Here is a 23732-nt window from a genome sequence, read left to right on the forward strand (position 1 = left end):
TACTCAATATCATTCATCACCAAGGAAATGCAAATTAAATCTATGATTAGATACCACTATATACCCACTAGAAGGGCTAAAATTTAAAAGACAGTAAGAAGTGGTGATGAAAATGTGTGAAGCTTTAAAAAAAGAAAATGTGAAGCTATTAGAACTCTTTGTTGATGGAAGCATGAAAAGACGCAATTACTTTGGAAAGCAATTGGTTAGTTTCTTACCAAGTTAAACATATGTGTTTTATATTACTCAGAAACTTCACGTCTTAATAATTACTAAAAAGAAATTTGTAAAAATATGATCACAAAGAGATGTATTTGTACATGAATGTTTATAGCTGCTTTATCCATAATAGTCCCAAACTGTAAACATAGGAATGAGAAACAAATATGAAGAAGAAACAATATGAATAAGAAACAAAACATCTATTCAGTGTAATAAACTTGCAATAAAAAGGAATGAGCTGTTGATACAGGTAACATCATGGATGAATCTCAAAATCATGCTGAGCAAAAGGAGCCAGTCATAAAAGAGTACATATTGCATGATTTCATTTCTATGAAATTCTAGAACAGGCAAACTGATAAATAGTGATAAATATCGGAGGAGTGGTTTCCTGGGACAGGATGGAGAGAGTATTGATTAGCAAGGAGCAGAAGTGAGCCTTTTGGGGTGATGAAAATGTTCTATGTGTTGATCGGGAGTGTTAGTTGCACAGATATATATTTTTGTCAAAACTCTTTGAAGTGTACAATTAATATGAGTTCATTTTATCAGATGAAAATCATAGCTCACTAAAGAAGATTTTTAAATTATATTGAGATACACTTTACTTATCAGATTGACAACATTCTGCACTTGATCTTAGCCAAAAGGCCGAGAAGCGATCAAAATTCTGAACTTTGTATGTGTGTGTGTGAGTATGTTTCAAAAAACGATGTTTTATTATTACCAGCAGGAGCAGCCTGCATGGGGTGGTGGGTACACAGGCTTCAAGGTACATGGGGTCTTTGAGGAGAAGGTGAGGATGGAAGGCTGGAAGGAGGGGGTGGGCGTGGAGGCCAGCTCCAAGGGCTCTACAGGTACACTTCTGGGAACGGGTAGAGGAGTCGTGGCAAGCTATCACCATGCTGCCAATAAGATCAAGAAATTCTTGGAACTCTAGCTGCCCATTACAGTTGCTGTCCAATTTCTTCATCAGGAGGTCAAGGACACCAGAGTCCTTCTGGTTCTTTGCGAAGGCAGCCAGTTCTGCATTCACGAAGGTTAGGAACTCAGTCTTGGAGAGATCGTATTTGTTACCGTCCTTTCCAGCAGACTTCTGGAAAACAGTGATCAGAGACTCTACGCCCCATTGCGTCTCTGCAGGGCAGGACACTTTTGCAGTGTTAGACTGGGGTGAGGCGTGGAACGGCAAGTTCTTAAAATTTCAAAAATTTGATAACAAATTCTGTTGACAACACTGCAGGGAAAAGGCACTCTTGGATATTCTTGGTGGTAATAGAAATTAGTACATTTACAGAGGGCAGTTGGACAAATCAATCAAAGTTACAACTACATATACCCTTGGCCCCAGCAATTACACTTCTAGGGATTCATCCTGCAGAAATACTGGTACATGCAGAATGATGTATGAGGATTTCGACTGCAACATCACTTGGAATAGCAAAACCTAAAGGCCCATCGGTAGGAGACTGTTTTTTAAAATTGCAGTATTATGACTTTCAACATCAAGGGCAGCTATAGTTGACCTTTGAACAAGGTGCGGGTTAGGGCCCCCACCCCTCACTGCACAGTTGAAAATCCAAGCATAATTTTGATTCTCCCAAAATTTAACTGCTAATAGCCTACAATTGACCGGAAGGACGCCTTACCTACAACATAAATAATCAATTAACACATATTTTATAGGTCATATGTACTGCACGCTATATTCTTACAATAAAGTAAGCTAGAGAAAAGAAAATGTTACTAAGAAAATCATAAGGAAGATAAAATATGTTTACAGTACCGTACGCATTTGTTGAAAAAAATCCCTATACGAACGGACCCAAGCAGTTCAAACCCACATTGTTCAAGGGTCAGCTGTGTATAAAAAATGAGATCATTCTTTGTATTGACGAGAGCTCCAAGAGACATTATTGGGTGAAAGAGTAAGAAACAGAGCAGTATGTATGTGTAATTAAGGGGAGAAAATTAAAATATTTTTTCTACTTGCTCATATATGCGTAAAAACTCTCGAAGTACAAGTTGTTATAACACAGGATAAACTAAAAGATATTATAATGAAAAGGGTGGTGGGAGGTTGAAAGGAAACTGGGTAGAAGGTGCTAGAAAGAAGACTTCATCCTTCTTTACTTTTTACTGTGTTTTTAGGTTTGAGGTATATACTCAGAAAATTCAACAAAACATTTTTTTTTTTTTTAATTCAGCAGTATAGAAAGCACAAGAAAGCAAAAAGGAGCCAAGTTCTGGGTGGGGGAGGAGAGATAAAAGTCTCCAGTCTCGTGGCACATCCACCCCCAGGAACAGCCAGCATTCACATTAGGTGACCCCGGCACACACAGAGAGAAGGGTTTGGTCAAGCTTTCCCCGCCCCCCCAGGGAGGGGCAGAGCCGGGAGCGAGCCCGCGTGGTGCGGGACCTCTCACCCAGCTCTCCCAAGCACGGCGCACACAACGGCGTCTGGGGAGCCATCCAACTGCTTTGGCACGCAGCGTCAAGTTCTGCGGGCTTGCCCTGTCCCATCTGTTATGCTCGGATGCCAGCCACCTGCAGAAACCCCTGTTATTTCTGCTGTTCCCCAGGGGCATCTCAAGTCCTGGCGGTCATGTGCCACCTGCCACTCTTCCTCCCTCTCCTGCTCTCCGGGCGCTGGCAGGTCCAGCGATGGCTGCTGCTGGGGCCGTGGCTGACTCCTGAGCACAGTGACGGTGCGTTGTTTCCGCTTCTGGTACCGTGCCCCGTCACTGCCCCCACTAACTCTGCTGCTACTGCTCGTGCTGCCACCACCGGTGTGGCTGATACTCTGGACCACTCAGGCTGCCCGGGCTAGGCAGTGGTCTGTGGCAGTGCGGGAAGGACAGTCCGTTTCTGGAATGTTTTCTAGAGATGTCTCAAAGCGGGACTGTCTGTGCGCTGATGACGTGGGCACATCCGAGTTGACTCCCTGACACCCGCTCCGCCCCAAGTGGTGAATAGTCTAATCCAGTCCCAGTGATTCCATCTCAATGTCACGTCTAGAGCCACCAACACTGAGGATGACACACTAAGAGATGGAAAGAGCCCTGGAGTCGACCAACTCCGGAGCCTGATCAGCTGCGGCCTTTTCTGTTACATGAAACAATAAAATATATCGTTTAGGTCATTTTGAGTTGAGGTTGCGTTTAAAGCGATTAGAAGTATCCTAATTGAATCTGTTGATTAGAGAATTTTTGTGAATATCGCTATTTTGCCCTCCTTGGTACATGGAGAGCAGAACCAGTGGACATCCAAATGACAAATCTCATACTGGGTGCACAGTCTCTCTCCCCTTGGACACCAGGAGGCCAGCCCAGGAGCATCCCCAGCTCACAGGCAGATGGGAGGTCAGTTAACTGTGTTCTGGCCCAGTAGCTGCTGTTGGATCATGACTTCAGGCTTGTGAGACGGTGAAAAGGTAAAAGCTTTGGAGTTCTGACCTGCATTCCAATCTTATTTCTGTCATTTACTGGTTCTAGACCTTCAGCAAGTTGTTTGGCCTCCTAAAACCTCCATGTCTTTCCTATAAAATGGAGAGAATATAATATCTATCTCAAAGAGTTTACCCATTTATTCATTCACTCCCTGAATGTTTTTTGAGCACTGCCCATGTGCCTTTGTCCTAAGCACCAGGATCTATCACTGAAAGTTAGATGAGACTTGGGGGAAAAGATGTGTTCAATGAATGCTGGCTTCTTGTTTTTCATTGAATTCGGGGAGCTGTAACCTCCTGGAGGTCAGCAAGCCAGGTATGGGAAATTCGAGCCAGGCGCCCCTGTTCCCACAGGCCCACTGCCCCAACCAGCAGTAGTGGGGGGACATCCAGGAGATGGAGACTCCCTCAAGGGAGACAGATCAGTACCTGGGGGTTAGGGGTGGGCAAAGAGACTGAGCCACACCATCCTGTGGCCTCCAGACACCAGGGGACACTGCCAGCCTTTGGCAGGACCTGCAAGGACCAGCCTTTGGCAGGTCCAGCCTTTGGCAGGACCACCAACCTGCAAGACTCTGAGGGGCGCCACAGCCAGACCCCATCTCCACCCAGACCTACGTTAGCTTTCCGAAGCGGGGATCCTGGTGGGGCAGGGCAGGGTCTGCGAGACTGAAACCCAACTTCAGAGGAGAAGCATCCTCCAGAGGCAGAAGAATTCTCCAAGACCTCACACCAGCTCTGTTGTGCTCGTAAAAGTGCGAATTCATAAAATTACTAAGAAGGGCCCCACCCGAGACCGCCTTTCTTTAGAATTATGGGAGCGAGGCCTGAGAATCTTCATTTTTACACCTCATCCTCAAGATTCTTCTAGACTCCAAAAATTGAGAATCCCCCAAATCAGGCAAAGAGTGCAGACAGCATGGGGCTTGACGATGGAATCTTCCCTCTCCGTCTCTACTTAGCCATGGACTTCGCTTGGCTGGTACCTTTTCCCACCTACAGAGGGATACAGCGCCCGGCCAGCTTACCAAGGGAGGCCCTGAAAGGCCGCACGAGGTCCTGTCTGCAGAAGCCTGCTCCTGCCAGGTCTGTGGACGCACCTGGCTCCTCTCAGGACCTTTCATGCTCTCCCCCTCCCTCCTATGTATCCTAGTGTTGGATACACTCAGCAAATGAGAGGGTTCACGATGGTCGTGGAGGTAGCGACCTGGGTGCCGAGAGTGGGGTCAGGACAAACCATGTGCCCATCTCCCTCCGTTGGGTTCCCATCCTGTCAAGGCGCCTAGTGAATTCCACTTTCCCAAGGATCCAGGCAAAAAGGTAAAGGGCTGGTCCTGGTTCTCGGGCTGCCAGCGGTGAGCCACAGGGCTCTCAGACTGGGCTCCATCCGGACCTCTGCGAAGAAACAGAATTCAACTGAGTACATGCGAAGATCTAATTGGTTTTTTAAGCAGTTCATGATGGTGGTAGCATCTCAGCTGGCAACTAGAAGGGTGTGCAAAATGGGAGGTTTTTCTCAGATGTTAAGCAGGGTTGGGCCTGGTTAGTACTTGGATGGGAGACCACCAAGGTACACATGGTGCTGTAGGCGCATAAAGACTTTTTTAAAAAAGGTTGGGGAGGGAGGTCTTTACAGGAAGAAGGGTAGGGCAAGGGAGCTATTGACAGAAGAAAGGATTATGCCAGGGCTGGGGCAGCTTTTCTTTGGGGAAAGAGGAAGAAAGGGTTTTTTTTAATCGTGAGGATTGCCTCTTCTTTACATGGGGGCTGGGGAGGGCCCCTGCGACAGATCACCTTACTGGTACCCGACCAGAAAATTCCAGACCGGTTGATTAAGATTATGTTTCGGGAGAGACTGAAACTGCAATTAGATCAAATATTAAATCTAGGTTTGGTGTCATGGGCTTTTAGCACAAGTGACGCCATTTTGGGCCTGTTTTTTTTTTTTCTTTAACACCTCGAGCCCCACTAAGCAGCCAGAGAAGAGGGAGGAGAAAAGAACAAGCTTGGGGGATCCCCAGAGGACACTTTACTATTCGTTAAATTAATTTTTCTCAGCAGATGTCTCCTTGAGTCTCATGAAAACCTGTTTGCATTTGATGGAATAGGGCAAATTGATAAGGGAGACTGATACTCCCAGGGGGCTTTGCCTCTGAAGGAGGAAGTGTGAGCTGCTCCCCAGGAGGACTCCCTAGCAACCGCCCTGGAGCGTGTGGCCACCCTTTGGTGTTCTGACTAGAGAAATAGAAGTTCCCAGCCCCGCCCTTCTCAGTTCTGTGACAAAGCCTGGGGCTTGGCCAGACTGCACCTGGGCCTCCTCCATCACTCTGAAGGGCTAGTTATTCTTAGCTCCCCACCTGCCTCACCCACTCAAGGACAGACAATACCACCCTCTGCCAAGGGCTCTCCCAGGCTCTGGGCCCCTAGTGTTCCTCCCAGCTACAAGCCCAAAATGACGGAAAAAAAAAACCCCAGCTCTGTCCTCAGCTCCTGTTTGTCCCTTCGGAAGAAGACCAGAGCCATGAGACTCAGCTCCAGGGGTAAAATCTCCCATCCCCAGCACCCTGGCCCAGACGAAGATGAAGATGTTGGGCAGAGTTCATTCCCTGAGCCTGAAGACATGCCTGGCCCTGCCAGAGGTAAGCCAACAGCCCCAAACCAAAGCCCGCCCGTCCGTCTGGAAGGATAACCTAATTTGACTTCCATCCTGGTTCAGCACAGTCTCCAACAAGGGCGGTGCCTTCGTTAATACCCTGGAGTCTGGAGCCCACGGCTGCCTGCCAAGCCTCCAGCTAATTGGAAGTGGATGATGGTCTCTGGGTGAGAGATAAATAAGCTTTGCAAGCAGCCCGAGGGCCTCGGGTCCTCACCCCAGGCTGTGTCCCCCGGACTCTGTACCCTCCCGTCACACTGTACTCCTTCCTCTGGGGGTCCTGGTGCCCGAAAGGGGAGCAACCCCAACTCTACTCGTCAGGTCCCCACCATCCAACCCCGGCGCAATTCCAGGATGTGCAGGGCAGTGTTAAATTCTTAACCAGAGGATGCGGACAGGCCCCTGCCTCATTTACAGGTGGATTTTTTTGTTTTACTCTCCCTTATTTCAACAAATAAACCTTCTAAATACAGTCCAATCAGAGTCGTGATTCGATTCAACAATTAGCCAATCCAAACTTTGGCATGTGTGCTGTGAAATGTGTAAGGGCACCAAGCAAGGGCTATCAAACCAAGTGGTTCTTCTATTAGGGGTGTCGCAAAAATCCCCCCACCAAGGTGCGATTCCTGTTCATGTTTGGATGACTTCTGCCTTTGAAGAGGAATTTTCCACTCAAATGGCTAACCTTGTCATCGGCGCTCTGTTCTGCTTCTGTAAAACATGCTTGCTTGCTGTAATCGGCCACATGTCCTGTTTTTGTAAACATGCACACCCACTCTCCCCTTAGGAATGCTTTGTATAGATGACAGATGTGTTGCCTAAATACCTGTTTGACCTACCTGTAACCCATAGCAACTCCTGGGGTCCGTAAATCAGCCCATGTCAACTGTAACAACGCGAGTATAAAAGCGAAATTACCCCTAAGCTTGAGGCCCAAATGTTCAGAGCACCAGCTCTCCTGGGACCGCCGGTGTCGTAAACCTGAATGCTGCAACCCTCCAGGTGCTGCTCGATTTCTCGCTGATCTGAGTTTTGCAAATTTTCTGCAACACCGTCCAAAACCAGAACTGGGGACCCCCAAAGGGATTCCCCTGGTGTGTTAGGATGATACCTCGGGCTTGAGGGCATCTGTGTTGGGGCATCTGACTGTCTGGTAAGTGGAAAAGGCCTAGCTGAGGCTCTGGCCCAGGACGCAGATGACCAACTGCCACCCAAGGCGCCATCTGTGATGGAGGAACAGAGCCAAGCACGCCTGGGGCACCGGTCCCTAGGCCTGGCTCACCGTCTCCGTGCCTGCCCAGCTCTCCCATCACACTGCCTGCGAGATCCCATGGACAGGATGGCCATGTGGGCAGAATCTATGGTTCCAGCTGATGTCCCTACTGGCAGTTCCTGCGCAGAGACCCAGATACCCGCTGATGCATCCCAGTCAGAGCGAGTATGCCGCCCCACCCTCCCCTCCCTGCTCTCCCTGCGCCCCACAGGGATCCCCACTCCTCTGTGACTCCGCAAGGGTCAAGACGGCAGCACTGAGCCCCGCTCCCCCCACCCCAGGGATGGCAGCCGGGGCACCAGCCTTCCCCATCTTGCCCTGTCCTCCACCCAAAGCCAAGGCTGCTGTTGGGGGTGCCCTCGGTGGCATATGGAAAAAGTGACTTAGAGCTCCCAGGAACCCCTCCTTGTAAAAGTCCCAATTGTCATTGCCCTCAGGGCTGGGAGACAGGATCCTTATTCTTCGGGAAGGAACAGCCTGGCTCAGGCCCCGCAGGAGACACTGAAACAGCCCACTTTTATCTGACGAAGAGCACACAGCCCACCCTGAGAGGCCTCTACACCCATCACCCCAACCCCCAAGCGGTGGCCTCTGGGGGCGGCCTGCCTGTGGCTTCCCCACCCCGCTCCAGCCTCCACACCTCACACAGGTGTCTTCCATCCCAGCCTTCCAAAGAGGGGACTCACAGGAGGGTGGCATGTGCCCCCCCACCCCCCAACACTTCCTCCTCTCTTCCTCCACCCCAGAGGCTTCTCCCAGAGAGAGACAGCGCTTGTGAGCTTGCAGCTCCCTCTCCTCCGCTCAGTCTCTACCCCACCCTCTGCTCGCTGGCCTCCCCGTCTTTCTGTCTTTCTCTCCAGGGACTGAGAGGGTCTCCGCCTTGGCTCTCAGCTGAGTGATTGAACGCTCCAATTTACTTGCCAGGAGATGTCTTTGCAGCTCGGGCCTCAGTAACTGACAGGGCAGCAGCCGGCTGGGGGCGTCTAATTCAGTGTTGAGAGGGCTCTGGGATGTGCTGCTGGAGCAGATCAAAGCCGGGAGAGGCCCCGAGGGAGGGAGGCTTCTGCTCCAGCTGGGGGTTGAGGGGGCGGAGGGCTAGCTCGGTGCTTCTCTGTGCTGGCTGTGCATTAGAATCACCAGAGGAGCCTTCAGAAACTGATGCTCCCTGAGCCCCAGCCCAGACCAATTAAAGACAGCACCAGGATTTTTAAAGAGCTTCCCTGATGGTTCTAAAGATCACCCAGAGATGAGGTCGGCAGGATCAGCTATGGCTGCTGGGGAGGGAGAGAGAGGATGGGTGCACCCCACACCCTGGGGCCAAGGAGTGTCAGGCCCACCACACACCTCCCCTTAAAGGCCATGCAAATGCCTGACGCCAGGGGATGAGGCGACAGTTAAGTGTACCTGGCTCTAAAGGTGGCCCGGCAAAGACCGGTGTTTCTGGAGGCAGAGTGGGAGCCCTTGCTGCTCAGATGCCCCAAAGAATACCACCGCCCTTCCCTGTGTTTGAACCCTGCCCCCACCTTCCAAATCCTCCCCTTTCACCCTCTAAATCCTCCCAGCTCAAATAGCACCGCCTATTCACTCAACAAGCAAATACACAGCACCTACTGTGTGCCAGGCCCTGGTTTCTGGAGTGGAAAGTGAGGCGTGGTTCCCACCTGAAGCGTCTTGCAGGCCGAGGAACCTGGGAGTCGCGGACAGTACAGAAAGTGCTTTGTGAGGAGAGGTGGGGGCTGACAGGTCTCTGAAATCAGTCAGGGGTCTACCCAAGAGGGCTTGAGGTTTTCTGGGAGGACGTGACACTTGAGCCAAGTTTTAAGGGGCACTAGGGTTTCCTGGATGCTTCCTCAGACCCTCACGGCCTTGACAAACATCTCCCTCTTCCCTGTGTGACCCTTGCATGCTGCACCTTTTCTCTACCAGGTGTCATGTAACAGATGTTTATGTGGCTGCACCTGTGAACAGAGGTGAGGCTTGGGTTGGAGAATGCATTGCGGTTACCAGCCTGGGTAACCCCAGGGCCTAGCACATCCCTTGGCGCACAGTAGGTACCCGATGAACAGCCGTCGATCTAAATATAAGTATGGCTCTCATTTTTGTTGGGGAGGGAACAGCAAAGCTAGGGCCTTTCTTGGGACCATATACTTAGGCCCCTTGGTGCCCAGGCCCCACACCTCCCTGATGTCTGGACTCGAATGTGCTCCAAGCACTGATGGTAGGTTGAGATGAAGCAGAAGATGGTGCCTTCAGGGGACGTTCTGGAGCCAGGGCTGCTGTGCAGCCCTGAAGAAAGCCGGCAGCAAGGAGTGAGAAGGGCTGGGGTGTGTGGCTATGGGCCTGAGGCTGGCGCGTGGGGCGAGGTAGGGTTCAGAGGCCCCCCCTGCGAGGATGAGGAGCCAAGAGCCTGCTAGCTCAGCCTCTCTGGAGCGCACCCGGTGGACCAGGGCCGACCCCGCGGATGTGCTCCGGGGCTGCGCACAATTCACAGGATGGATAAGGGACAGAGAGGGACGGGCAGGGCCTGCAGGTGTTCTGTGAAGAAGAAAGGGAGAAAGAGGAAAAGACAGCACGTGTGGTACGTGGCAGACCGAAGTGATGAGAGCGTCAAAGTGGAAGAGAGGACCATGTCCTGAGGCCACTGGGATAACTCGAATGGCCCCTGTGGCCAGCATAAGGCCCAGGTCCCCCTCATGGGACAAGCCTGCCTGGGCTTCAGTACTTCTCCCAGCAGGGCAGGAGGTGTTTAAGGATCACCTGGGATTTTTTTTCCAAATACACTGGCTCAGACCCAACTGTCCCAGAGATTTTGATCTGGGCAAAGGAAGGGCCCGAGATGTGTGTATTGGGGGGAATAAACTAAATCAATACATGTAAAGAGCTCAGGGAGGCTCACATATGCACTCAGTAAATGTTAGCTCTTTTATTCATTATTATCCAAAAAGCATATATTATCTACTTTGTGAAGCACTGGAAATATTGATACTGATAAGCCAACACCTCTGCCCTCAACGGATTTTATAGTTTGTAGAGGAGGAGATTTAAACTAGTGGATTCAAAGAGTGCTATATCCAATCCATCATGAAGGCCTGTCTTTCCTGCATCCTAAATCCAGCCACTTGTCTCCATCCTCACTGCCCATGGCCTTGGTCCAGCCTCACTCTTACCACGATGGCTGAGAGTCTCATTTTCTCTACCTCGAGTCTTATCACAGAGGGATTGTCGGAAGACACATCTTCCTCCTCTCCTGCCAGTTCCCGAATCTCTCCTAGAGCATGCTGCCAGCAAACAGAACAAGACAACAAAATGGGATGGATTAGACTTCACGGCTTGCTTTCATTGACATCACACCTAGCTGGGTGTTTCCAGTGATGCGTGTGCAGGGTGTGTATGTATGTTGCACACCATCTAGTGGACAACAAGGCAACTGATTTCCAGGCTATGGAGTGAACTCCCAAAGCACTGGCAAACTTCTTAGTATCCAAGATTTAGTGAGTACATTGTCAGATTTTAAAAGCTAAGATTGCTCTTAACCTCACTTATAAGGTAAAAATGTGGTAAAGGCAATTTACAGCCTGTAACTACCCTGTCAATCGCTATACTAGGTATAGAGTTTCAAAAATGAGCCAAATAAATTTTGCATTTGTCCTTAAGGATTGCCAGGTTAGATGGGAAAGCCAGCTGCATGCGCTGATTAGTACAAAACAGGATTCAGCATATGGCTGAGAAGAGTACATGAGTTTGGACTAGGCTCCGGGCATCTTTGAGAGAAGGCCTCTTCGGGCATGTCCCCAGGGCAGTCCCTGGTTCTGGAGAGGGGCCTTGCCCTCCATGGCCCATCTGTGGTAGAATCCAGGTGACCAAGCCTGTCTTGGGTAGGCCTGGCTTCTTGAGTGTGAATCATCACAGACCTGCTCACTGCCACTTCCTCATACCCGTGCCCACACTTTCATCCCCTAATTAGAGAATGCCTCTTTGCAGAACGCCAGCCCTGGACTCATAAATTAATCGCGCTCCTGTTGGGACAGTATGGGGAAAGCATGGACTGGAACAGCTGTGCTCTGTCCCAATCTGCTGCTCAGCAGCTGGGTGACCTTTGGAACATTTCATTATATCTGGCCTCAGCCAGAAATCCAGGAGATGAGACACGACTCCAAGATCCCTCCCTCTTTAGAAAATCTGCAGGTTTTGTTGCATGTTGTTATATTCCAGGGAATTAAATTCGATGCAGTTATTTCTCAAGAAGTCAAATAACAAACCACACCACAATAGGGTTCTTCTGTAATTAAAAAAAAAAATCAAATCTTAAAACATTAAATTGTGTGTATTTAGTTCTAACAAAATGTCCTGCCTCTGAAACTGTGGAGGAAGGAGAATCACAGAATTTTGATGTTACTTTAAAAAAAAAAGTTATTGAAAAATAAATCATAACGGTTGAAAAGTGCCTCTGTGGAAATACGGTTAAGAAATCTGCAGTCTGATTAGAATTATGTAACGATTTCCAGAACAGCTCTGTGTCATTAACACAAAGATGCCCAACTGGATCATAATGTCACTGTGACTTGGTAAAGCAATTTCCCTCTTGAACCGGTGAGCTATCTGTAGCTTTATTTTCTTCCCTTTCCTCCTTTATATGTTTTCTTAAAAAGAACAAAGGACCAAAATAAGATCAGCCCAGTCACTAAAAGAACAAGGACAAATAAATCTTCAAACCAGAAGCAAGGGAATGAGAGTCTGCATTTCTCACAGCTTTGCTTGCTTGCCCTGGAGAAATAAACTTGTTGCCAGCGCCTATGCTCCCGCATCAGCCCCGGGTCTTCAGACCAAGCTGTGATCTTCTGGCAGTTCTAGCGAGTGTCTGGGTCCATCACTGCAAAGCCCCGTTCTTGGCAGAAAAGCTGCACTCGGGACAATTGTGTGGGCTTGGAGGGGAATAGAATTTTCTGAGGCAATTGCGAGTTTCTTTATGTCGGCCTTGTGTCTTAAAATAATTGGGCTTATTGGCTCAGTGAGAAATGCGTGCAGGAGAAACTGACCTACGTGGGCAGAATGGTGACAGCAGTGTCTGTGGCGGAGACTCAACCCGCACCACCGAGCTGAGCTAACGGCGGTGCAGACCAACGGGCTCTGCTCTCCACTGTGCCCCATTGGACTTGCCCGACTTTTGAGGGCAAGGCCAAGTTAATTTTTTACATATGTTTATAGGCATTCGTTCGTTCATTCGTTCAACAAATGTGTATAAGTCCCTACTATGTGCCAGGTGTAGGCTAAGAGTTAAGGACACAAAAGAATTCATGTGTTGAAACTTTCCTAGATTTAAGTGGGAGGGCTGTGTTTTTCATGCATTCACTCATTCATTCATTCACAGGGCACGGGGGTATAAAATGAGTAAGACTCCCAAGTAGCAAGTGCCAGTCCTCAAAGAATGTCCAGCACAGTAGAAAATGCTACCATCATGGAAAGGGCCATGGCAAGGGGCAGCCTTCTACTAATTGGGATGGGAAAAAAGAGGATTTTATGGAAAGTAACCTTAGAAGGGGATCTGATTGTAAATTCCTGGCTGAGCAGGTCATGGTGAGTGGTCACACTCCAGCCCTGTAACTTCTTTAGAGCGAGGCTTTAGGCCAGCCCTGCCCGTTGTTCTTGTGCATCTAGATTAACACACCTCTGAGATGCCACAGGTAATAACCCCTCGAAGCGGGTATGAACCCTCAGGAGAGCATATAATCTGATTAACTATCTTGTAATCCAATCCTTGCCTTGCTTCCTCCCACCTTCACACCATCTTCCTTACGTCCCTGCCTTAATTTCAACTGCATAAAAGAAGCTGTGAAACTGTTATTCTCTCCTGAGCAGTTGAGATCTTGCTCCTCGGCATGCGTCATCAGTGTGGCTCAAATAAACCCATAAAAATTCTCTACAGGTTTGGATGTTTCTTATGTCAACATCTAGCTGTTTTTTTCTCAACCGCCTGTCCCAGGTGTCCCTTTGGAATAATCTATGTTCAAGTGTTGTCAATCTTTCAAAAAGCTCGGTTACCCCTTTTTAAGATGCAGCCTACGAAAGGTGCCCTGCTCAGCACTCCTTGGCAGTAGAGCTGATACTGGAATGGGGGGATGAAACTGCTAGAGAGCCGAAGAGACTCTTGGGGGGAAAAGGCAGGACCTCAACCTCGGCATCCACCCACCAGAGCTTCTGACTGATTATAATGGTTCCATCTGAGTTCCATGGGCAATGATGGCCTTGAGGGCCCCAAAGACGCCAGGGCTCAGACCCCTGGGGGAGGGGTGCCAGCTCCAGCACGGCTGTGGCATTCCTTCTGAACCAAACAGCTAGAATCTCCTGGTCATTCCCCGTCTGCCACCCTGGCCCTCACGAGGGCTGTGTGTTCAAGGTGCTCCTTCAGCTTACACCGCACACCTTCCTCTTGCGTGAGGCTTAGGAGGCAGCCCTCCAAGTGAGGAGGGGGTCCTCGAGTTGCCCACGCAGCCATATTTATGCCAGGCTCTACTCCAGGCATCAGGGGCACAAGCAGTAAACGAGAATGAGACACACAGAACCCTAGCCGCTCACTTTTTTGGGGTAGTCACCAAAATGTTAACAGAATAAGTCTGCAGGCATCTTTTGTTCTTCCTCAAACTGGAAGTAATGTGGTTTGGTTTGCTTTTTACAGGCTGCAGGTATCACTTATATAATCAGGAAAAGAAAATCAAGGCTGCTGTTTATATTACGTGTGTGTTTCAAAGAAAAACAAGAAAAGGAGAGCCAGGCCATGTGTGGTGGAGGCAGCCATGGAAACTGAGCCTTCTCTGCCTCTCACATCGCACAGACCCCCCGCTTCAACCGCCCCCCACAGTCTCCCTTAATTATTTCTTCCTTCATTATGCATGAGCATTTTTTTCTCTAATCTCACTGTTAATAAACCAGGCAACATAATGTATGGTAAAGAGCATTTGGAAGTTAAGAGCAAACAGGGAAATAAAGTAAGACATGTTTATACTATTAATGAAAAAAACCTACAAAGCTTAGAATAAACGTTGTGGGGAATATTTTTAAATGGGCAAAAAGGTAGTAAGGAAATTCACAGAAGAAGAAATTGAAAAAGCCAACGAAATATAAAAACAAACAAATGAAAGTACAATATACATACAAAATCTGAAGACTATGGCCAAAGCTTAATTCAAGATAAAGTGGATAGCCTTAAATACACACTGGAAAATAATAAAAATAAATCACAACTCAGGGAGGGAAGTGGAGGTAGATAATGAGGTAGAAGTGCCATCTTTTGCTCTGTAGACTTTGTCTTATCTAAACCAGGTCTGCCCAAAAGAAACGTGATGCAAGACACATATGTAACTTTGAATTTTTATGAGCCACATTTAAAAAGTAAAAAGAACATAAAAATTAATTTTAATAATATATTTGATTTAACCCAATATTTAACCCATGTAACCCAATGTTTCCAAAATAGTGTCATTTCAACATAGAATCGATATAAAGAAATTACTAACAAGATATTTAATTTTTTTTCATACTAAGTTTTCAAAATCCAATGTGCATTTATACTTACAGCCCATCTCAATTCGAACTCATCCGTCAGGAGTGCTCAGTGGTCACGTGTTGCTAGTGACTGCTGTACTTGACAGAGCAGATCTAAATATTTTACAGAAAGCATGTATTTGTATATCATGTGTGACATATAAAAACTGTACAAATAAAATAAATGTAAATGACACTATCATCCATCCAACCAAGTATGTTTTATCTATATTGTGACCTTGCATGCAGCTGTTAAAAGGAATGAAGGGGCCCCTATTTTGGGCAGAAATAGATATCTCTGAGATAGTAAAAAAAAAAAATGTAGGGTATAATATGTACATTACAAGATCTCAAGCTGTGTGTGCGTGTGCATGTGTGTGCGTGCGTGTGCGTGCGTGTGCGTGTGTGTGTGCGTGCATGTGTGTGTGTGTGTGTGTGTATAGAAAGAATCCGGCAGGATATAGGCCACACTATAAACAGCATGGAAATGGGGAAGGACTGAGGAAGAAAGGCTTTTGCTCTTTATTTATACCAACATTACTTGTTTTGTTTGTTTTTGTTTACTTTTATCAAGGGAAAACAATAATAAATTCCTTAAGCTCTTGACTCTGTCTCTCTCTCTCTCTCACATACCCTGTCCTCAGTAAGACACCAGTATTTGGGCTCAGGTGTTCCTCAGGCATCTCTGGAGGTCCCCAGAAACTGTGAGCTGTGGGGGCATTTCTTTGCTCAGTCCCATATCCCCATAACACACCAGGAATTGGGGTTCCTTTGGAGCTGGACAGACAACTGAGAGCAGTAGATACATATGAAATTCAGAGAAAATTGAGGATATGCGTAAAAAAACAGATTTGTGATTAAATAAACATTTTCTTTTATTATTATTATTATTATTTATGCCTATGGCACCTGCTCTTCCTAGGTGGTCTCCCATTTAAATACTAACCATGCCGGACCCTGCTTAGCTTCCAAGATCAGACACAGGGCTTGTTCAGGGTGGCATGGCCATAGACCATGGACTGTGGCACCTCTGGGGCATGAACCCAGGACCTTCTGCGTGTAAAGCAGACGTGCTAACCGCTACACTATGGAACCATGGCCATTAAATAAACATTTTCTGAGGGCCAACTAAATGACAGGCATCAAGCTGGCACAGAGAAAAAAAAATTGAGTAAAACAGAGTTTCTTCCAAGGAAGAGCTGAAACCTAGTGAAGGAGCCAGCTATGGACACAAGGAGGGGCCAAGGAGACAATTGAGCTCCCGGCACCGACGATGAGAAGGATGAGGCGAGAGTGACTTGACAGGAGGCCCTGCAAACTGAGGGGGAAACCGAGGCAGAGGCTCAGTCCTCATCCCGGCTTTAATACTGCGTGACCTTGAGCTCATAGATTCATCTCTCCATGTCTCCATTTTGTTATCCGAGAATGCAAATGGCTCCTGAAAAGAATGAAACTTAAGTGAACAGAGAGCACAGAGCACTGAGTGTCTCCCATTGAGGGGAGGGGAGGGGAGGGGAGGGGAGGACACCTGCCATGCCGTGAGGGAGCCCAGACCACATGGAGAGGCCACGATAGGTGTTTCAGGTGATATCCTAGCCAAGAGCCAGCTGCAGCCACCAAGGAAGCCTTTGCGATGACTCCACCCACCTCTGACTGAAACCACCAGACGCCTCGAGTGAGAACCACCTACCTGAACCCAGTCAACTCCCAGAAACACAACGGGTAACATCATAAATGATATTTGTGTTTTTCACCCTGTCGTTTTGAGTGGTCAGCTACGCAGCAATAGATAACTACGACAGGGAAGTAGCAAGAGGCGGCAGACGGTGACAGTAGAATGCCAGTTAAATAAGCAGCCTCCACCCAGCCCCAACCAATACTGGCCACGTGAGAACGCAAGGGCAAATGTTCCCACGTTTCGACATTTTTCAAGTAAAAACGGACATCCAGAACCGTATGAGAAATGTCCAGGTTTTGAAATGTTGACGAATCGTTCAAAACCACTTGAAACCTGTTCGAGACAACCATGTGGGTCAGACTGGGTTTCTGGGCCGTCCGCAGTCTCTGGTTCGACGAGGTGGAGTGACCCTTGTCTGCCTCCTTCTCTTGGCACCTCCCTCAGCCCCATCCACACGGTCGTAGTGAAGCCTCCGTGTCTCTACATGACCGTACCTCTCCGTCACTGTTGACTGGTCCACAGGTCAGTTTTATCACAATTCTTACCTGGAATGTCTTAAGCAAAACGGAAGAAAAAAGATCCGCCCTGGCCATAGGAGCCATAAGAAATAGAGGCGAAAAAATGGCAGGCTTTGGGAAAGGACGGGGGAGGTAGATGGGGTAAAGGGGGTCAAAATATAGGGGGGTAGGGGGAGAGTGAAGTGGGTAAAAGGGATCGAATATATGGTAGCTGAAGGAAACTGGACTTTGGGTGCTAAACACACAATAGAATATACAGATGTCAAATTATAATGCATACCTGAAAATTATATTATTGTACTAACCAATGTTACCCCAATACACTTAATTTAAAAAATAATTTAAAAAAAAGAAAAAAGAGAAAAAAATAAAAGAAATGGCGGCCTTGATCCCTGTGGTATATGACACAAGCCAGTGTCCTATGAGACAGGAAGATGTTCCAAACAGAGAGAGACAGACAAGCAGCAGAGGGGATCCTAGAGGCAGCGGGGCCCCCAGACCCCGTTCTCTCTCCAGCCCATCTGCATTTGGTTCATTCTTCCTCCTGTTCTATGAGATACCCCAGTATCCTCCCCCCAAACTCCCCTTGGGGCCCATCTTCTTTCAAGCTGAGTTTCCGTCACATGTAACCAAAAACTTTTAACACAGGAGTTCAACAGAGAGTTTTAAGCAGGGTAGAAATCATGATCAAATTTATATTTTTAAAAGGTAACTTTGGTGGAGGGAGATGGATGGGGTAAAAGGGGTCAAATATGTGGTGACAGAAAGAAATCTATGAGCGGTGAACACAATGCGATACGTATATATGCCTTCCTGTCGAATTGTCTACCTGCAAGTTACTGGATTTCATTAACCAATGTCACCATAATAATAAACAAACAAACAAACAAGGTAACTTCGGCAATGGCTGTGTTGGAACAGGCGGAGGACACTGAGGGAGAGGAATGCTCGGGCAGAACAGCGGACAAGGCTTAATGACAGAGGGATGAGCAAGTGACTAGACCTTTCCGGGTTCATGTTCTTATCTGAAAACTGGGATTTAAAAATATCTACCTAGAGACACAGCTGAGGCAAGTGAGAACTGGTGGGCACTGGGCAGCTCTGTGCCTCACTGAGGAAACATAACTAAACACGGGCAAAGGGGACCCTAAGAGGCTGACAGGTAAAATGTCATCGGTGGCATTCTGCGTAAATTTGCCAGAAGTTGCCCAGGAGGACGCATCCAGGTGCTTCAGTCAACTTCTCAGGATGTTCTTCGAAATGCTCTGAAACGTGGAGAGCCTCGCCTGCTAAAAAGAGAGGAAACTGGAGCCACGACAAGAGTGGACAAGGCCCCTGGAAAAGAAAAATGGCGACGTGCATCTCTCCTAAAGCAGGAACAAAAAGGAGTCCAGTGATTCCAATGCACCCAAGAGACCTCCTTTGGCCTTTTTCTTGTGTTCTGAGTATCACCCAAAAATCAAAGGAGATCCTGGCCCATCTGTTGGCGATGATTTAAAGAAACTGTGAGTGGCAGTGCGACAGATGGCAAGCAGCCTAAAAGGAAGGCTGTTCAGCAGAAGGAAAAGTACCAAAAAGATCTTGCTGCATCTTCAGCTAACAGAAAGCTGATGAGGAAGGCGGTGAGAAACCACTGAAGTCAGAACATCGGGATTCAGTGATGGAGTGGATGTTGGACAGAAGAGCAAAGGAGTCAGGATGACTCCAGGTGTTTGACCTAAGCCATGCAGAGAACCGTGAGCCATTTCCTGAGATGGGAAGCACCAGGGGAGGTTTTGGACGTCACTGGAGAAGCATATGAGACAGTCAAACAGAAATATGGAGAAGGCAGTAGGGTATCCCTGGCTCTCCTTAGGAGTCCAGGGCAGGAATTCTTAACCTCTGTGTGTGTGCAGTCAGGACCCTCTTATCAGTCCAATGAAGTCTGTGGTCCTCTAATGCAAAGGTAGCTTGCAGTTACACTATCAAGCAAACTCTCCCAGAGGTCACGAAACAGAAAGCCTCCCAGACCAAATTAAGATGCATGAATTACAGGATTTATTTAAATCAGTTTGAAACACCTGGTTTAAACCTCCTGAAGCAAGAGGGAACAACATGGGGTAGAAAACACACACAGGACAGGATAGAGGCGTGGTAGAAGGACCACACCATCTAAACCTCAAGTTATGCAATGTTAGGTGTTCTGCTCTCCCTGCTGCATCCGCCAGCCCCACTGATAGCAGGGTTACAAACACCACAGCTGAGGATGCTCAAGGCTACCCAACAGAGAGTACTGGAGCCAACTCACAGTGACCTATCAGAGAGACCCAGGGACAAGTACGGCTGGCCACAGATGCAGCTCAGCCATCGGCCTGCCGAATAGACATGGGTTTTATCTGCAATTTTTGGGCAGAGCATATGGGAGCCGGAATAGGACCATAATATTACCACCAATGAGTGGCCATTTAAGGATGACATAGTTGTCAACTCAGCGGTGGAATGATCATGCTTTTTGATTGGATTACTAAGTAAAATTCTTTCATTTGTTCCGTCGTGTATTCCACGTACCACATTTACCTTCGACAAATGTAACATGTAACTTATTTAGAATTCTTGCCTATATCTCACAATTGAATCGCCTACTCAACAGCCATGTCTCTTATGCTACTAGCTTTCCTCTGCTCTATGCTTAACATGTTTTGTGTGTTTCATTCATTCTGTTTATTTTTCTTGTCCTCTACAGCGGAACTGTAGTCTCAAATACAGCACACTCTGTTATAATGTTTTTACGAATAGAATAAAATGCCGGTTGTAAAAATATATAGTTTTACATTAAGTAACAAGATGTAGTAGCAGCGGGTCTTTTAATTACCACAATTCCAAGTAGTGATGAGCTTCACAACATTGAGCTGTCTCCACCTGGCCGGCCTCCGAGGAGAGAGGACACGCTCATTAAAAGGGAATGAGGGTAGAAGTAGTTGGGAGAGCATGTAAGCCTTCCAGGGGACAAATGGTTAAAGAGGTGGCGTCCGGCCCCCTCAAGAGCTACGGCCGCTGTGCAGGCCTCGGTCCGAGCTGGCGCAGCCGCAGGCACTGGGGAAGCACCGCCCCCCGAGGCCGGCAGAGGGCGCGCGAGCCGGCGGCCCCGCCCCGTGAACGCGTGCGCGGGGGGCGTTCCCGCCGCCAGGCATCAGCAATCTATCCGGGAGCGGCGGGTGGTCGGCGCGGCGTGCTCGGCGGCGGCTCTAGGCGTTCGGGTGCCTGCGGGGAACGGACTGACGGACGGACGCACGCACGCACGCGCGGGGCGGCGAGGCGACGGCGGCGGGTCTCCAGGTGGCGGCGTCGGGCTCTGGGAGCTGCAGCGGCACAAGGAGAGGATGGCGGAGTCTTCGGACAAGCTCTACCGAGTCGAGTACGCCAAGAGTGGCCGCGCCTCCTGCAAGAAATGCAGCGAGAGCATCCCCAAGGACTCGCTCCGGATGGCCATCATGGTGCAGGTGCGGGCGGCAGGGCCGCTTTGTGCGCGGCGGGGCTTCCGTGTCCGGGAGGGGTGGGGGGAGGGCTTGCCGAGAGGAGCGGGCCGGGCCGGGCCGGGCCGGCCCTTCGCAGTCCGCGCGGGGTCTGTGGGCGCTGCTGCTGCTCCCCGTGCGGCCCACCGGGTGGATCTTCCAGAAGGTTTTGCCGATCTTGCAGGAAAAGCCCGGGAAATACGGTCTGAAGCTGGTGGTGTCTTTTTCTTTGTAAAAATAAGGAATCGCTTCTATTACCGTTCGCCCCAGAGGAAGATACGTGTGCGTGGTCTTTAGAGGCTCTGTTGATTTTCACTGACCTCCAGGGAAAAATCATTGACCTACCTTTTTCTGGAAGATTTTTGTCCTACATTGATGACGGCGACCGGCATGCGAGAAATTTTTTATAACCTATTTTTGGGTGTCACTTCAACACCCACTCACCCTTTTTTTTTTAATTATGGAAAATAGTGTAATTCGATGTCATTTCCGTACAGTGCATTCACTTTTTTCCTGATTCGTGGTTTAAAGTAACATTTCCCTAAACTTTCCAGGTTCATAGTCTTGTTTTCTTGGTGCATTTTCAGCTATCTGGTTTGAGTAGGAGTGGCTTGGGGGTGGGGGACTCCTCATTGGGACTTCTGGACAGATTTGGGGAGTCTCCGTTTTGGGTCCCCTGAGGCGTGGGGGTGTTGGAGTGCTCTGTGAGGTGTGTCCCAAAGCCCCTGCCAAGGGGGCTCCTGCGTCTTCCAGTCTCCTGTGTAATCTTGGTTCTCACCACTCCTGTCTCCCCGCCTCCATCATAAAGCTGTTTATTGTCCAAGCTTAGTACTCATGGTCAAGGTAACTCGATTTTCCTCCCTGTGGTGAGGCAATACTGTGTTTTAGGAATGACTGGGGACCCCTCACTGGATTTTCAATACTTAATGGGGTGGAGGGGGGTGGGTACCAAGTAGTCAGCTTATTTCATTTACTGACAAGGCAGGGACCAGGGCTGTCTTGTTATCCTCAATACTGGGTGCAGAGTACTTATTCATTCAGTAAACACAGGCACTGTGTTGGGTACTAGGCGCACAAAGACTGCACCCCTGGGAGCTTCCTGTTCAGTTAAAGGGAAAATGAGTGGTAACCATTGCTGTCCAGGGGTATGTGCTACCGTTGGAGCTGTGCCCTAGACATTGTGCCGAGGTTGGGACCTTGGTTAGGAGGTTAGGAGTCATCACCGTAGTGGCAGGAAGTCGAGGGTGGAATAGCAGACAAGGCCTGCCATCTGAAGAGCCACATCTCCTACTCAGTGTCTTTGAGCTTTCCCCTGGACGTCTGGGCGGCTGATCTTCCAAAACTCCCTCGTCGGGCAGGGCCTGTCACCTGGGGTCCATGGGATGTGGATGGAAGGTCTGTGAGTTGAGATGAGAACAGATTTACATCTCCATTTTCACTGACCTCTAGGTAAAAATCATTATTTTCTCGAATTATGAGTGTAAGACACAAAGGCATATGAGCAGTATTTGCAATTTTTGTCATCGATGTTAATTACAGATATTTTCATATCACTTTACATTTGTTGGGAATTCATCATTTACGCTCATCACTGCTTCGAAATTACAGTAGCTGTCAGGGTGGGTGCTGGATCTTATTTTATGCTTTCAGCTCATGGATTATTGTATTCCTGTAAGCTTTTTAACTGGTTTCCTTTGTGAGGCTGTCTTTTGTCATGTATTTTCGAATGTTATTCTGTGGAAGGTTCTTCCGTAGGCTTCACCAGACAGCGGAAGAGGACCCTGTTCTTTGGACAGGCAGGTTACCTAACATTCAGGGCCGTGAGGCAGGGACAGTGAGGAGCAAAGAGGGCTGGGTCTGGGGCAGTCTGGGGTGGCTCCACGGAGAAATCAGTTCCTGAACCAAATAAAGTTTAACATTCCGGGCCCTCTTTTTGGCATACTTGATAGTGAAGGAACTTTTTTATTATTGAAAGTGTGTTTTCCTGTCACTGTAATTAGGGAGTGGGTTTTTAATTCCGAAGGGTAGGCCGAGCTGGTGGGGGCCTGAAAGAAAGAAGCCATTCTTCTCCCACTGGGGTTTAAAAACCATTTACATTTGTATGGGAGGATTGTTCTCTGAATATCAAATACCTGATACTTCAGCTGGTTGTGCCCGGGGGCAGCCTTGAGGGGATGGACTGGGAGGCGGGTGTGGTGGGCCATTGTGTTCTTCTGTCTTGGCAGGGTGAGGGGCACACATCTGGTCTCACAGTGTGGTGACTGACTCTCCTTGGGATGGCTGGGCAGTGGAGCGTGGCTGGTTGAGGACCCTGGGGTGGTGCTCAGTAAGTGTTTGCTGAATGCACAGAGATTCTGCTGCTTGCCTGAGCCATGCAGCTGCCAGAGTCTTGTGACCTTGGTCTAGCTCCCTGCCATATCATTCTCCGTCTTAAGTTCTAAAGTAAAGCCCTGCTTTGGTCAAGGGCTCCTTTCTCTTTTAGGGATGGGATTGGGGGGCAGGGCGTTTACAGTCCCCCAAGCTTGTGCTGTGAGTATGCTTTTGGACAGCACCCCTGAGATGCCTGGAACTGCATGGGTAGTTGGGGACACAGCACTCAGACCAAAGTTGAAGGGGCAGGTGCGAGGCCCTGGCAGAGCCAAGAAGAAATGGCACAACCACAAATTCCATTGTGGGTGAAGCCACTGAGTCACATTCCCCCCACCCCCTTTGCATGAGCAGATCCTGAGCCTTGCAGAGGAGGGTAGACGAGGGGTACCGAGGCAGAGAGAACCAGGTGGAGGCCCCTGCAGATGTAACCAGATAGCCAGGTGCTTCAAGGAGGTGTCTGCTGCCTTGGCTAAAGTTCGAGAGCCAGAACACGAGTCTGCTCTGGAATGCCATTTGTTGTCTGGTTTGGGGGACACCTCT

General features: G+C 48.6%; 1 protein-coding gene and 1 pseudogene across 1 annotated transcript in view; one reads left to right on the top strand and one right to left on the bottom strand.

Moving 5' to 3' along the window:
- Nucleotides 1–724: 724 nt before the first annotated feature.
- On the bottom strand, nucleotides 725–885 carry LOC112481757 (annotated as a pseudogene).
- A 19626-nt stretch (nucleotides 886–20511) lies between these two features.
- The window catches only part of PARP1 (poly(ADP-ribose) polymerase 1), a 38089-nt gene continuing 34868 nt past the window's right edge, over nucleotides 20512–23732 (top strand). Inside the window, exon 1 of the mRNA XM_006914272.3 lies at nucleotides 20512–20810. Within this exon, the coding sequence (XP_006914334.1) occupies nucleotides 20691–20810 (120 nt within the window). The 5' untranslated portion in view covers nucleotides 20512–20690. The remainder of the gene's footprint in view (nucleotides 20811–23732) is intronic.

This window comes from Pteropus alecto, unplaced genomic scaffold, assembly GCF_000325575.1.
Source record: "Pteropus alecto unplaced genomic scaffold, ASM32557v1 scaffold115, whole genome shotgun sequence".
Classification (NCBI taxonomy): Eukaryota; Metazoa; Chordata; class Mammalia; order Chiroptera; family Pteropodidae; genus Pteropus; species Pteropus alecto.